Source organism: Adiantum capillus-veneris, chromosome 24, assembly GCF_014529385.1.
Source record: "Adiantum capillus-veneris isolate H3 chromosome 24, ASM1452938v2, whole genome shotgun sequence".
In the NCBI taxonomy this organism is placed as follows: Eukaryota; Viridiplantae; Streptophyta; class Polypodiopsida; order Polypodiales; family Pteridaceae; genus Adiantum; species Adiantum capillus-veneris.
In genome coordinates, this window is record NC_140954.1 from 107,921,643 (window position 1) to 107,938,422 (window position 16,780).

The 16,780-nt window shown below is 45.3% G+C and overlaps 1 protein-coding gene across 1 annotated transcript in view; it reads left to right on the top strand.

Annotated features, from left to right (window-relative positions):
• The first annotated feature begins 747 nt into the window (after positions 1–747).
• The window catches only part of ELF9 (RNA binding (RRM/RBD/RNP motifs) family protein), a 40,447-nt gene continuing 24,414 nt past the window's right edge, over positions 748–16,780 (top strand). The window contains exons 1-4 of the mRNA XM_086498045.1: positions 748–905; positions 986–1,422; positions 1,503–1,685; positions 1,917–2,024. Of these exons, the coding sequence (XP_086354171.1) occupies positions 815–905; positions 986–1,422; positions 1,503–1,685; positions 1,917–2,024 (819 nt within the window). The 5' untranslated portion in view covers positions 748–814. The remainder of the gene's footprint in view (positions 906–985; positions 1,423–1,502; positions 1,686–1,916; positions 2,025–16,780) is intronic.

Here is a 16,780-nt window from a genome sequence, read left to right on the forward strand (position 1 = left end):
AACCAAAAAGATTTGTACACACAATTAATCTCAATCACTATACAAAACATATAAATTATGGTAAGCACAAAATTACAATTCCAAAAAACAATTCGTAGCCTGTTTGATTGGCAAAGATTGAATGCCATTAACTCATCTATTAACCCTTTCATATTACCCATGATACGATATGACCATAGCTTTGATGTTTTCATCTTTGTATTGTTTTGATATTCTCTTTTGTGTTCTTTCTTTGTGTGTATGAGTGCAAGAGAGAAAGAGTAAGGTTTCTTTGATTGTACTTCCTTTCAAATCCTAAAATGCATGGCACAAACTCCTTCATATAGTTTTTGGAGTTCTCTCACAAACTCTCACAGCCAAAAGCCCGATGTTTTCCTGGCAAGATCGTAAACTTTTTGACATATTTTTGGTGAACTCGACGCAAAACTTTTAGAGTGAGAGTTTATGGATAGCCATGGGTGATCATGTGGAGCAACATGATATGTATTTTGACTCAGCAACAATGCAAATGTTTCATGCATTTGTAATGTTTATGCAACAACAACATGCCACTGAAACAAAGAAAATTTCAGCAACCAAAGCCATACAAACGATCGTCAATAGAACGGATCAATTCAATGACAAAGATGTAACCAAGTACTTACTTGAGTATGTGAAAGAAATGGAACTGCATTGTGTGTCAGAAAGATGATTCAAAACGAGTGCAGATGCATTAAAATTTAATATATTGTCGTCCATATGATAAGTATAGTGACTGCGTGGCCTTTTCATAAAGAAGGTTCGAATATGCATGTAGGTGTGTGCTGCAGGAGTCATGGCAACGGTAGCGAACAAAGAGGCAAGATGGTACGTTCTGGGTGACGCACAGCAAAATTATGGTCCCTATACTGCGGAGGAGTTGCAAGGTAAGTTGATTGAGGGAGTGTTGTGTTTTCGTTGCAGTGCAAGACATGAACCAAAGATGGAAAGTATTGGGCCTGCGCAGATCATTTTGCATCTGGGTATCTTACGGGCAGCTCATTGCTGTGGGCGGAAGGGAGGCCTGAATGGTGTCCTTTGTCTGCCATCGATGAACTCAAGACACTGGTTGTAATCCAAAACCCAGCAGTGCACCAGTCGCCCCTTCCTTCTCGTCAAATAAAGGAAGAGCTACCCTTGCCCACAGGGAACGAAGAGGAAGACTTCTTGAAATGGCAGGAAGAGATTAGGAAAGCGGAACAGGAGCAGGCTCGCTTGAAGTCAGGTAAAGGTAGAGGTGGCGGTAAAACTGCACCGGTCGTTTATGCAGAGAAACCTCCCACTGAGCTAATAGAAAAAGAGGAAGACAGACCTGCCACTCCTCCACAAGGAGAGCGTGAATTCACTGACGATGATGGGACTACATATCGATGGGATTTTGGAAGGAAAGTTTGGGTGCCTCAGGTTTGAAGATTCTGCTGTTTTTATGTGTCCTCTTTTTTAGAAGTCTTCAATTCCCGATGCCATTCCTGTACTATGATCAGGGTGAAGCAGTTGTTGAAGCTCCAGTTTATCGTGCAGAGGAGATGGTTTTTGATGTGGAGGAGGAGGTATTTCCCACCATTGCAACAGGCATCCCAAACGAGGTTGAGGAGCATGTTGCACCTAGCAGTGAAAATCAAGAAACCTCAAACCCTGAAAAGAAGCGGAAGGAGCCTGAATCAGAGGTCAAGCATGCCCCCTTCAATATTCTCTGAGTGGTTGTAGGTCGTGTCAAGAAGCTGTTTGCATGATTTTTTCATTCAGTATGCTTGAAATGTTGTGTGCCATTTTCCTTGTAATTTGAAGAGATATTTGCTCTTACTGCTTTTGCTGTTCAAAATATTGTGCACAACTTTTTATTTTTGATTTTTTTTGCTGTCTTTACTAAACTTTTTCCAGGTTTTATGTATTTTTAGGTACCCTTGAAGCCAGCTCTGAACAATAATCCGGAAGGCTGGTTTGAATTAAAAGTCAACACTCATGTGTATGTAACTGGATTACCAGATGACGTGACCATTGAAGAGGTAGAGTGTTGTCCAAAATTGTATCCCAACCTTTAAATTAATCTTTATACTAGGATGATGATTGTTTGGCTTTCAGAAGAATCACCTGAGCTTTCGTTAAGTAACACATCAGTCTCTTGTTCAGCCTGCTTGTTAATCATTGTTATTGTGAAATTCAGAAGATCAGGGAAGGCTGGACTGATTGCCTTCGAGTTTGGATTCAAAATTAAGCAGCATTGGTGTCTACCATTCACACTACAAAAGTATATTGAGATAAAAAAGGGTGGTTCAAGCCCCATATTTAGGTAGAGCGAGAATGAAAAAGGGTGGTTTGATCAAAAGCTTAAAAAGGATAGCGTAAACTCTGAAACGATAAGACATTAGGATGTCGCAATACGAGAAAGTGTAGCTAAGGTTCAAAAAAGGTTGAAAATCAGGTTGTGCTTACAATAGGTGTCAGATGTAGCGGAATAGGTAGAATTGAGCTTTCACACTTCCATAATCCTTTCTTCTTTCCTCGCGTGAATGAATGCAACTATGCGTTATTGATGGTTCTTTTAGAGAGAGAGAGAGAGAGAGAGAGAGAGAGAGAGAGAGAGAGAGAGAGAGAGAGAGAGAGAGAGAGAGAGAGATGAAATGGAATGAAATGTTATATTAACGTCTTCAAAAGGCCAAAATGACCTATGAGACCAAAAAGTTACAACATGGTGAATCTGATACAATGTCTGAGTACCAAAAATAAAAAAGAAAAGGTATTGAAAGGGAACTATGTAGGATATGAGCGAGGGGGGAGGAGGGAGTAGTGAATGAGAGCTAATATAACACACTGTGGGTATGTGTGGATATAATAATGGGTAAGAGCTGATACAAAGGTTGGTACAAGATGAGCAGGGTTTACAATCTTTAAAAAAGCTAAATTACAGGAGATCCATCATTGGTCGCTGGCGGATCTCATCAATCTCCTCCATGGTCAGTAGTCTGATCGCGCGGCGTGCATGTCGGGCCAAAGTGACCCGAATCCTCTGATGCAACCTCCGTCGATGCTGTGTAGTCCTCCGCAGTTGTGGGCGTCTCGATCTCCCTAGCCTGGTCGCTCGATCGATCAACGTGCCTCTGGTGTAAGGAGAATGTGAGCTCTATTGTGGTAGCTGCTCCTCCAGCTGCCCAGTGTCCTCTCTAAAGGAGTGTGATCCGTCTGAGACTGGCTAGCCCCTCCTCTAATCAGGCTCTCTTTGTGTCTGTGCAGCTCGAGCAAAAACAGTCCTAAGCATCTCATGCCCTCATACCCCATGACTCTAGAGAGTGGTTCAAAGCCCTCTTTGAATAGGTAGTGAAAGCAGGCAATGGCAGGACATGTCTTGGCCTTTGCTGGTATCCGCTGTATCTACCAGTCTCGACCCAAAGATGGTATGAACGTATTTGGCCAAGAGATGAGATCACTTGCTGAATTGATTTGATTTTGAGCTGTATACATAGCCTCTTTTATATAGGAGATGAAAGGACACATATGAACATTGAAGAGGCATGCCTATTGACAAAGAGATGTGACTCTAGACTAAGAGTTACTTCCTTTGACCAATAGTTGTGACCAGTTGCTGTAGAGGCATGATCGTTCAGTGTCAGGGTGCAACCATTCGATGAAGAGGTATAGGTGCTGGGCCAAGAGACGCACCCTTTCGAGAATAGGCCTCCATCTTGGTTCATCTTTGCACGTGCAACAAGATCAAGTGCAAGAAGGTAACATATGGATGAAGTACACGTCACAATCGTGACATTCCCTCCTATTTAAAACGAGAGCCTCGATTAAAGAAATGACTTTTGATGTTGATAGAATACTAGAAAAGATCTTTGAAAATCTTCACTCTTTGAGTTATCTGGAACCTTTCTCTTGAACTGTAAGGTGCAGCGGAAGTGAAAGTTGATATTGCTCAAGATGAGTGCTCCGAATTGTGCTCAAGGGTTCCTTTTACTTACGGAAGGGAGAGCCTTCCGTTCCTTTAGAGAGAGAGAGAGTGCAATAATCACAAACAAAGTGAATGCTACTGTGAATGAAGGTTCTGAGACTGAGAGAAAGAGAGAAGAATACGGCACCAGACGGTTCTCAAACCCTCCTCCAAGGCCCCCCCTCTCTATGGCGAGAGAGGTCTATGCTATAGATTGCACAAATCTGGTACAATGGTCTAGATGCAATGGACTTGCCGACGATGTCGACGATAATGACGACGACAAGCTGAAAACTGAAAACGCTAGGGCTGAAATATTGAAATCTGGAAACTACTGACTTTCTGCTGAATACTGACACTGTGTCGGCAAGGATGGCGATGATGATGAAGATAACTCGACGATGATGCGTTGAAAACACAGATGTTGAAAGGTGAAAACAGGGGGCTGAAATTGTAAACGCTGGCTGACTCGACGGTACAACGATGATCTGCTCCGGGTAGGTGAGATCTGCGATGCTATGGGCTGAATTTGCAAGGCTAAATGCTGAAAACTGAAAACGCTACCTGACTTGCTGATGTGGTGCCGGGAAACTGCAAAATGCTAGACCTAATCTGTGATTGAAAAAGGCCAAGCTGATCTGCTGCTGGAGGAAACGCCAGGGAGATTTTGCTGCAGAAAACGCTAGTGGCAAAAATGTTGGCTGCTTCTGTTGGCTGAAAACGCTAAGGGGTCGTTTGCCGGTCTTGCTGAGAACTTGCACTGCAAGTGGCCTGAGCTTCTTTTGCTGGAAATGGGCGCCCCCTATCTGCTTATATAGCGGCTAGTCACTCCTACAGCCCACGACTTGGAAATTGGTAAAATTAAATAAATAAAATGCCAAATTCTCTATAAAATGTTATGTCTCAAAACTGGCCGGGACTTGGACCTTCTGCTTGGACAATGCATATGCTGGGTGTGCTATCAGAGGATATGCAACTACTCTTAAGTGCTTGGACATGCACAGCCTGCTCATAGGCTCACAAAGGTGCCAGAACACTTCCTAGGCTGACTTGAACCATAGACCTGAGATAGCTTGTCACAAGACGAGTACCACGTGCCAATAGAAAAGAACAGACTGAACAAACTTTTAGCACTTCAATAAAAACAGAATTGAGAGAGAGAGACAACACGCGACACGGAGTGGCGGAATTCCACCTTAGAGTATTGGCCCCAAACCTTGGCGCCCCTTTCGGTATTTCTTTATATTGCATTTACATAGTACAAGCCGGTACTCGAGACTCTGCACCTTCTCCAGGAAGCATGCCAGAGAATGAGCCCTAACCTCATATTTAAAGGCCCTTGGCCTAAAAAGCAATTACAGTGAAGAGCCTTCAAACTCAAAAGCATCTGGTCCAAAAGCAAAGCCAAAAAGCTGCCAGTGCAATTTACGAAAATCAGTACAGTCCTGCCACGTCAGCACCGCCAACGTGAAAAGCGAAAATCCATACAGTTCTGCCACGTCATCAGCCAGCGTGATTTTTGGAAATCTGCCACGTTGTGAGCGGGATGAAAACACACACAGCGCCTCTATAACGACCCGACACACACTCTTGGGAAGATACACACACACTATGGGGCACCACTCGGCTTACACAACACACTTGGCCGAGACAGGGAACACACCTCTGGAGTGAGAGGAGAGAAACTATCCAGTTGCCCACTCCACACAGACACACACACACACACACACACACCCCTCCCCCCCCCCCCCCCCCAAAACTCAGCTCAAAAGAGGAGAATTTCTGATGTTTAGATACAAATGAGCTTGGGCCAACACCAATGGGGCAAACAGCTCACACAATATGGGTAAAAGATACCAGATACAATCACAAACTAGAGCAGAAACTTCGCTCATAGGAGAAACTTACACAGAAAAACAGCAGGAAAAGAGTGAGGAATTTGGCAAAATGGACAGCGCCATCGCGTTCGGAACGGCCCAAAACCCCAGTCTACAATGTCAAAGTGCTCAAATCCGACCTCGGATGAGCAGTTTACGGCCAAAACAGGCTCCAAAATGAGCAAAAACACAGCTGCGGCTGTTCCTCCTCTCTTCTCCACGTTTTTTCTGGTCTTCTCTCTCTTTTTTTCAGTTCCCACACTTAGCTTTTTTAGTTGGGCACCCTTGGCCTTTTAGATGACCTCAAACGGACCCCGAACAGGCCAAAAACTGACCTCGCAGTGCATAGTTGTCACCCTGCTGCATCCATGCGCACACCTGGCACTCAAATTTTTCCAATAATGCATCCCGCCACCACATGAAGTGGCCCCAAAATATGGTCCTCATGATGACCTTTCTGCATAATGATCACAAGAAAACACCCACGTTGTGTCCATACTTCTCCGCGTGCAAGTATTGACCCCATTCGTCGTCCTGACGCCACTAGATGCCATATGACGCACCTGCTTACCTCATGTCGTCGGCCCGCGGATAGCTTCCTCGAGAAGTTTTACGCGCTACCAACTCCTCATTATTATAGAAAAAACACACTGGTACTAGTAATAGTGAAAATCGATGCACTATGTACATGCTGCCCTACCTGTACACATGTGGGGCCCACATAACCACCTGGCTTTGGAAAATGGGCAATACTTTATTTGATGCACCATGCATGGGTATGTACATATGCGCAATCCCTTGCTCCAAAAAACTCCTGACATAATTTGCCCATCCCCTAGCCTGCTAGAGCATTCATGCTCAGTAGCAACAACACTAGTAGATGCTCATTCCACCTGGATCCCACACAAAGACACTTTGCATTCCTTGCATCAAAAGCTTAATCAAGGTTCCACCTGGTTCCCAAGGAAAACCTGTAGACATGCCATATATCAACTTTGCATCAAGAAAACTATCAATTACTTTGGCATAAACCTGCATATGCAAATATATCTCCTTCTCCATAGCTGAGAGGTCTCCACTGATCATTTGTGTCATCAATTCGTGCTTCTTTGACAACTCAACCTTGGTTTGCATCAGCCCTTCAATCACTTCATAAGGCCCTTCACTTTCATCTTCAACCTCATTTGCAAATGCAACTAAACCAATCTCCTGGATTTCTTTGTCCATCAAAAGAAATGCAACATCAGCATCCTCATCACTGCTGGTAGTGCTATCACTGTCCTCATCTGTCACCGTGGAAGAGTCTTCATCACTAGACTCATCCTCATCTTCATAAAGCTCCTCTAATCGTTTCCTTGTGTCCATATTATAAAGCTTCTTGGTACCTGTCTTTCCATAGAGGCTAATCGTACCATGTCGCCAATCTTGAACAGCTCCCACTGCACGTAACCATGGTCTGCCCAGTATAATAGGATATGCTCCCAACCCTGCTGGCATCACATGAAAATCAACCACTGCCTTTGCATCATATGCCTCCACTTCTAAGCTCTTTACAACACCCAAGCATTTTACTTTTTGATGGTTTGCCAATCTGATCCGAAAACCTGACACCCCAGCCACTGTGAGACCCATCTTCTCAACGCATGAGTGTGTTATGACGCATATTTGGGCTCCGCCATCCACATAACCTTGTCCCAAATTTTTCCTTTTATGCCACACATTTACAATTAGACAAATGTCTGGTAGCTCGTCCATTGCCAACACCTTCACTGAACCTCTTTGGCTCTTTCTCCATTGGGTTAACCATCCTCTTCCACTGTCGCTTTAGCTTAGGCACCATCTCTATAAGCTGCCTAAAAGTAACATCTGCCTTCCTGCTCGTCAGATCCTCCTTTAAGTCATAGCTTAATTGCCCATCCCCCAGTGGAAAATCTGAGACATGAAACTTTCGACGAGCTCTCCTTTTCCTCTTGGCCTTGACATCCTCGCCTTCATGGCTCTTTCCTTTCTTCTTACTAGGACCTCGGGCACTTCTTCCTTCCTTATCCTATGTGGTCCTCTTCCCAATAGGCATCACTAATGTATCCTCTAGCTTTGATGCCTTCTCCAAGGTGACTACACTTAGTACTTTTGTCTTTCCCTTTTCCTCCTTGGTCAGTCCACTGGTTCCTTCGTCTCCCTTAATTTCGATGCCATAATCATTTGACCTAGTTAGCACCTGTCTTGGCAATGGATACATGTCTCCCCCCATCCTTGGTGGCTTATCACATTGCGGGCTGATGTGACCCAACTCTCCACAATTATAACATGTGGGCGTCTGCCTCCAAAACCTACCATTGCTTTGTCCAACACCATTCCTAAGCCTTTCTTCACCTCCTGGCTGATTTGCAAACCTTCCTCGACCTCGACTATTTCCCACTTGACCTAGCATGTTTAGGCTGAGATTCTTCATCAAATCTACCATTTGCCTCATGTCTTGCCTTAGCCCATCATCTTGCACTGCTGTAGTGACCACTGCTAGCATAACCTGAGTAGTAACAGGAACCACTGGTTCATGATGAACCCCTGACATGCGCCCTTGTAAAGACTCTATAGGCTGAAATTCATACCTCATTGGCAAAGACTCCACCCCTAACTGGCTCATTTTCCTCAGCTTCCACTCTTTGTTCCTTGCTACCTCTAGTGCATCCTCATATGTCCTAGGCTTCTTTAGCTCCACTCTCCAACGTATATTCTCCCAAAGACCAGCCAAGAACCTGTCCTTCTTCATCATGTCAGGCGGGGGTACCTGTGGTGCTAAAGCCTTGCACATTCGCTCCCATGCCAATGAAAACTTACGTATGTACGCATCTACTGGCTCACCTTCCTTTTGCACCAAAGCCTGTACTTCTTGCCACACTTTGTCAGGATCTTCTATCTTCACAAACTCCACTTCCAACCCATGTCGTAGATTGTTCCAACTCAACCTTACAGGTGGATCAGCCACACGCAACTCCTCTTCAAATGCTTTGGACCAAGCTCGTGCATCACTCTTCAAACAAATTTGGAGAAGACGTAACATTTGCGCCGGTTCATGAATCTGGTTGCTAATGCAGGCAACCTCCATCTTTTCCAGAAAGTCCTCCACATCTTCATCACTTCTTCCATGAAACTCCGGATAAGAGAAAGCCATGGCTACCCAAATTATGATGCTTTGAGAACCCCTTCGAACACACGTGCAAGAACCCAAAACTTTTCACTACCCAATCCCCAGAAACTTCAATGGAGCTCAGCTTTAGATAAGGACAAACACATGCACATCAAATGAGTTTTCATAGTTAATCATCGGAATGACAACAGGCAAAGGACATTCCAGGATCTCTCTCAATCTTCTTGGCCCAAACATAAAAACTATGCGCTGCTGGAAAAATATCTTCCTAGACACATGAACATTAATCTGAATTCTTTGAGTTAAATGAAAAGGAGTGAACTGAGGGCCATTTTGATCATCCATCAAAGCCAACCATGAAGCTCCCAAGAAGGCACACCTGATTCAACCTCTGATTTTGCCAAAATTTCAGCAGCATAACAGCATAAATGGCTCAAAATACCAAAAAACCAGCCATCATAACTTGGGAAAATTTCGACAGAGTTTCCCCAGAAGTAGAGCAGTAGGAACCCAAAATATAGACTGTCTATGTATGCATAAACTGTCAACAATAGAACCCGAGCATCAAGTAGGACTCACTAGTACATAGCCTATGGCGAGGTCACAAAAAGGGTGCTCCAGCTACCTGTATCACCGAAAGGATCTCTACATTTGAGAATCCCCCAGCTCAATAAAAACCTCACGCTATTGACCCTCACACGAAGGCTAATGCAAATCGCGTATAGTCAAGTCTCAGAAATGACTATCTTCCAGACCAAGTCTCAGAAATGGCTGGGACTGCCAAATACAACCAAGTATGGCTCCACAAATGCGTACAATGGCAGTTTCCACAAGTAACGTACAATCCAGCAGACAATGCGCTCAAATAGGCGCCAAGTGATGCATACCCACGGCAACTGCAACTGACTCCCACTGTCAGTGTAACACTGAACTCCAGCTACCTGTACCTATGTGAATCACCTGTACCTGTACCTGTCCTTGTAACCTGTAACCTGTAATCTGCAATCTGCAACCTGTAATCCCGAATCTCGAATCTCGAAGCTCGAAGCAGAAGGTACTCGAAGAAGATCCTCAATGGGGGCGCCAAAAGAATGTGAGCGGGATGAAAACACACACAGCGCCTCTATAACGACCCGACACACACTCTTGGGAAGATACACACACACTATGGGCACCACTCGGCTTACACAACACACCTGGCCGAGACAGGGAACACACCTCTGGAGTGAGAGGAGAGAAACTATCCAGTTGCCCACTCCACACAGACACACACACACACACACACCCAAAAAACTCAGCTCAAAAGAGGAGAATTTTTGATGTTTAGATACAAATGAGCTTGGGCCAACACCAATGGGGCAAACAGCTCACACAATATGGGTAAAAGATACCAGATACAATCACGAACTAGAGCAGAAACTTCGCTCATAGGAGAAACTCACACAGAAAAACAGCAGGAAAAGAGTGAGGAATTTGGCAAAATGTGAAACCGGCCTGTATGATCCAAAAAGGGCGGTAGACTTTACTTTAAACCTTGATTTAGCTTTCACCCATTATTAGTCGTCTATTTTACCTGCGCTATAGTGACACAAGAGAGGGGAATGGGATACAGATGCTAGAATGCACCTGTATGAGAAGACCGACACCAGATTGGCCCCTAACTTAGGCGCCCCTTTCGGTATTTCTTTATTGTTTAAAAGAGGGAATAAACGCTGTGGTTCTTTCCAAGCTGCCCCGCACAATCTTGGCTGAATTTTGACTGTTCCAGCCCGATTTCGGCAGCATAACTGTACTAGAACCCTTCACGGTCAGTATTCCCACGCATTGACTAACTTTCCCGACGCATACGGGCACTTTGCAAAACCTGGCGAGAATCTGCAGCACGCTGAATTCTCTGTTTTCAGCCCTGAAAATGCGCCAGATCGCCTGTACAGCGGTCCCCTTGCGTCCCCGAACCTCCTGGGGGTATTAGGGTCCGTTTAGGGCCAAAACCCTAAACCTGCAAAAATACACAGCAGGCTGTAATTCACTGTTTCGGGCTCCGTTCCGCGTGCCGGTCGCATCCCTAGCAAGTCCTCGAGCTCCCGCACCTGTAGGGCTACTTGCCCTTTGAATCGGACGAGATTTCTGGCGTGAAACCTCTCTGAATTCACCTGTACCTGCGGGGGGATTAGCCGCTAGCTAATCCAGTACCTGTGCAAGAGGCTCTTGCCTCGGCAATCGCGCATGAACCCACACAACTGTACATTGTTCAAATGAAGAGCCCACTAGAGGGGCATAACATACTGCCAAAGGGGAGAGAGAGGGCAGTGCGTAGCGTGCAGGGCATCACTCCTGGCACCGCACTGTGCATAAGAGGGAAAGCAAGCACTCCATAGCTCTTAACCTGTGACAAAATCAGCAAATGAGCCCTTCTTCCCTTCAAATTCAGCGCCAACTCTCTCTTGCATTAGAAACTGCACCAGAATGTGCCACTTGGCACATTTATAAGCATTTTCCCGTTTCGGGGTTGCCGTCTAAAAATATCCCAACCGGTTGCCCAGTTGACTTCACGGCAGAGTAAGAAAATGTTCCCTTTGTCATTCCGGAGGTAATGACGTCAACACATTTTCAGGTCCCAAAATAGCAGTTCCCTAAATTTTAGGAGATGCTGCCATTATATCTTTCTAGGTCATCCGACCCTCTTTGTACACTGCGGCCATATCCAAAACTGAAATGTAGCCTCTGTAGCAAAGGATTCCACTTTGGCTAGTCAATGACCCCACTTGGCTAACCATAGTCCTTGTCCAACCTTAGTGCTCTCTTGCCCTCAGGCCTGGACTCCCTCTGGACAGTTCCACACTAGCTATGCAATGCAGGGCAGTTAGATTTCCCGAGGGGTGTTTCCAAAAAGTGAAAGTAAATAGATAATAAGAAAGAAATCAACAAAAAGGATAGATAGTAGTCACACGCTGGTGACAAAATGGACAGCGCCATCGCGTCCGGAACGGCCCAAAACCCCAGTCTACAATGTCAAAGTGCTCAAATCCTACCTCGGATGAGCAGTTTACGGCCAAAACAGGCTCCAAAATGAGCAAAAACACAGCTGCGGCTGTTCCTCCTCTCTTCTCCACGTTTTTTATGGTCTTCTCTCTCTTTTTTTCAGTTCCCACACTTAGCTTTTTTAGTTGGGCACCCTTGGCCTTTTAGATGACCTCAAACGGACCCCGAACAGGCCAAAAACTGACCTCTCAGTGCATAGTTGTCACCCTGTTGCATCCATGCGCACACCTGGCACTCAAATTTTTCCAATAATGCATCCCGCCACCACGTGAAGTGGCCCCAAAATATGGTCCTCATGATGACCTTTCTGCATAATGATCACAAGAAAACACCCACGTTGTGTCCGTACTTCTCCGCGTGCAAGTATTGACCCCATTCGTCGTCCTGACGCCACTAGATGCCATATGACGCACCTACTTACCTCATGTCGTCGGCCCGCGGATAGCTTCCTCGAGAAGTTTTACGCGCTACCAACTCCTCATTATTATAGAAAAAACACACTGGTACTAGTAATAGTGAAAATCGATGCACTATGTACATGCTGCCCTACCTGTACACATGTGGGGCCCACATAACCACCTGGCTTTGGAAAATGGGCAATACTTTATTTGATGCACCATGCATGGGTATGTACATATGCGCAATCCCTTGCTCCAAAAAACTCCTGACAACGTCATCAGCCTGCTTTATTTTGTCACTGGGGCCCCATCGGACAGGGCCCCCATAAGTTAGTAGGACTTCTTCTGTTACTTGTTCTTCTTAGGGTTTAGGCCCCTCGACTGGCATCTGTAAGTTTGCTGCATTCTTTAGGCTTTGACACTTGAGCAGTTTGTGACATCTCCCCTTCTTGAAAGAGAGTAATCATCCGCGATTACAGCATATCTGCAAAACAACTAAAAGTTAGCTCAAAAATTTCTGAGGGTCATTCCGAGAGACATTCCGATGGACAATCAGTTTTCTCTTTTTGTTGAGTTAGCTTCTCCTTTCGGCTTTTCTGATAAGGAGTTAGCTTCTCCTTTCGTCTAGATCGGAACTCTTGATATTCCGTCGTCGTAAAATTAACCATCACACCCAGACCGTACTGATCTTCCACGGGTGTCTTGCCGCATTAAAATTACATACCTAGGCAATCTCATCCAATTAGGAATATTCAGTGGTTGGCACATCACAATGCAACACATATGCTCACATGTGCATGTTACAAGGCATAGAAACATAAAGCCGGCGATGAACACTCCTCCCGCATAACCTAACAAGGTCCGGGTCGGGAGATATTCAACGACTCCCTCATCACTCCTCCCGCATAACCTAAAAAGGTCCGGGTCGGGAGATATAGAGGCCTTTTACAACCAAACGCCCCCCCCGACCGCAGCGTGCGTCGTTTGGAGGTGCTGAGAGTAACCACTGCTCAGACTTCTTAATACTCCTCCAGCATAACCATCCAGGTCTGGGCCAGGAGTCACAACAACACTTTTCAATCATCATTTCTCACTACTCCACCCGGGAGTAAAATCACCAATCATTGAAACCAGTATTAAAACCAGAGTCAAACATTTCAAATCGGCATCAAAACAAGTTCAAAGTAGATATCATCCATTTCAAACAAATTTTCAAACAATACTGTCTAGCTATAAAGAAAAAAACAAGTAGAGAGAGTTCATTCGAGGTTTTGTTCGGACAACCAAACTTTGAGGACGATTGGCTTGTCCTTCTGCATCACGGTGATGGTTCTTCCGAACCTAGAGAGTCGCATCATTCTTGTCGTGCCAAGGCATGCCCAAGAGAACGTCGCAATTGCCCAACTTCATGATGTGGAAATCAGCTTTTTCATGATAATCTTGAATAGTCACTGGAAGAGCACCAATGAGCGGTACCACTTTCTGAGTTTGCCCCGTGGCTAGCTCAACTTCAATTTCTCCATCCTCTGCATCATAATCAAAGTGTCTCTGCTTTAAGAACTCTGGATGGATGAAGTTCTCTGTAGCTCCCGGGTCAAAGAAAATAAGGGCTTTGAAGCCATTGACTTTGCCATATGCTCGACACAATTCATTTGTACTCTCAAGGCGTATGTCATAAATATCAGGAACTAGTCCAATAGCGGGTCTAGATCTCTTAGCAGGAGGTGGCGCTGGGGTTATGTCGACCGTTGGTGCGGGCGTCGGCTCCTTTGGTCTATCAATGCGTTTGGCACAATTAGAATGATTATGCCCTGTTTGAAAGCATCCAAAGCATCGGCCTTCTTGTAGTAGAGTGTCTCGTTGTTGAGGCGTCAAACGAGGCCTTTGCGGTCGATTTTCACGAGACTCTCGAGAATTTGTTCGTTGTTGCCGAGAGTTGTGGTTAGTGGCCGGAGATTCTTCTGCGGTAAACTCTAGCTTTCCCTTCATCAGTTTGTAGCCGACCTCGGCATGGTCCATAAGTTCTTGCATGGTAGAGACTTGCTTGGATAGACAATATTCCTGCAATGGTGATGGTAGTCCAATGGTGTATCGCTCGCATTGGGCCTCCAAGGGAACAGATCTAAAGAAGGACACCGGAAGGTACACGTCGAGAAACCTTTGGTTATATTCGTCTATGGTTTCGGTGACAAGCATTTTCAAGTTGCCCCACTCTGCCAAAATCCAGACTTCAAACATAGAAGTCATGTAACTGCGTGCAAAAACTGTCTTGAAAGCTTGCCTGGTCCTTGGAGCATGCGGTTGTGTCTCTATTGAACTCCACAATTGCATAGCATTATCTTTAAGAAATCCCGCTGCTCGAGAAATCTTGGATTCTTCTGTATAATTCCCCAAAGCGTAGATGTTGTCGAATTGCTGTAGGAACTGCAATGCTTTCTTGCTATCTTTCACCCCGGAAAAAGTGAAAAATTTGACTGTCGTGCCACCATCTTTAAAATTTTTGGGTTGGTTAGGCGCATATCCCGGGTATGGATAATAAGGGTATCCATATGGGCTCCAACCATCGTAGCTTGGTGGCGGTGGTGGTGGAGGTGGGGGCAATGGCGGTGGCAAAGGCAATTGCATTGGATCAGGGTCAGATGGCTACACCATATTCCTGAAAACTCCCCCGATCGGAAGAGACGGTTGAGAAGGTTGTCGGTTGGAAGCTCTCGTACTTTCTAATGCCGGAGGAGGAGGTACCACTTGGGGCATCAGAGGGGATAACATGTAGTTCAAAAATTGTTGAAAACTTTGCAGCATCAGAAGATTCTACTGAGGATGCCGCGAAAGAATGTCGTGAAGCTCGTTGGGCAGAAACTGCAAATATTTTGCTGAATCCATGAATTCCAAGTCTTGGGTTCTTTATGGCTTATGCCCTGTGAGACACAGTGATGAAGATGGGAGTGCGCCCGATGCGCGATGAAGTAAGGGTGGGAGTGTCTAATAACTCCGGGGTCGGGCCCCGAAGATGCCTCAAGTAAAATTCCAATAGCTCTGTCTGCTCTTTTGTAGGACCGGTATGCTTTCAGAGAAGCACACGCCTGATGCTCCGAGGTCGGAGGCCGAAGATACCTCAAATAAAATTCCAATAGCTCTGTCTGCTCTTTTGTAGGACCGGTATGCTTTCAGAGAAGCACACGCCTGATGCTCTGATACCACTGTCACAAGACAGGCACCACGTGCCAATAGAAAAGAACAGACTGAACAGACTTTAGCACTTCAATAAAAACAGAACTGAGAGAGAGAGAGAGATAGAGAGAGAGAGAGAGAGAGAGAGAGAGAGAGAGAGAGAGAGAGAGAGAGAGAGAGAGAGAGAGAGAGAGAGAGAGAGAGACGACACGCGACACGGAGTGGCGGAATTCCACCCCAGCGGGTATTGCCCTCAAACCTTGGCGCCCCTTTCGGTATTTCTTTATATTGCATCAACACAATACAAGCCGATACTCGAGACTCTGCACCTTCTTCAGGAAGCATGCCAGAGAATGAGACCTAACCTCATATTTAAAGGCCCTTGGCCTAAAAAGCAATTATAGTGAAAAGCCTTCAAACTCAAAAGCATCTGGTCCAAAAGCAAAGCCAAAAAGCTGCCAGCACAATTTGCGGAAATCAGTTCAGTCCTACCACGTTAGCACCACCATCGTGAAAAGCGGAAATTTGCCACGTCATCAGCCTGCCTTATTTTAATTCCTTTATGTCACTGGGGCCCCATCGGACGGGGTCCCCATAAGTTGGTAGGACTTCTTCTTCTGTTACTTGTTCTTCCTAGGGTTTAGGCCCCTCGGCCGGCACCTATAAGTTGGCTCCATTCTTTAGGCTTTGACACGTCAGCAGTTTGTGACATAGCTTGTCCACATGCACATAGGGTTAGATGTGCACATGACATCCCCTCCTTTTTAAAGTGAGGTATTGGTACCGAGCTGCATGGATTTCTTGTAGTCGGCCAACAACTCTGGATAATCTCTGGAAAATTCTTCATCGGCCCGCTGCCTCGTGGGTTCCTCGATCCTTGAACTTCAAAGAGTACTGTCTGACTTACTTCTCTGAGCCATGGCGAAACCGATGCAACGACATTTGCTCCGGCTCCATGAATTCAGCTTCATTGATGATCTCGGGCTCTTCTTCTTCGGAAATGTCCTTTGGAGGTGTACCCTGAAACACATTTAACCAAGAAACATGGAAAACGTCGTGCATTGACCATGAGTTAGGCAATTCTAATCTCATAAAAACCTCATTGATCTTTTTAATGACTGGAAATGGACCATACATTCTCAAAGACAATTTAGGACACTTCTTTCTGACTTGCTTAAGACGTTGCTTCATAATTCTC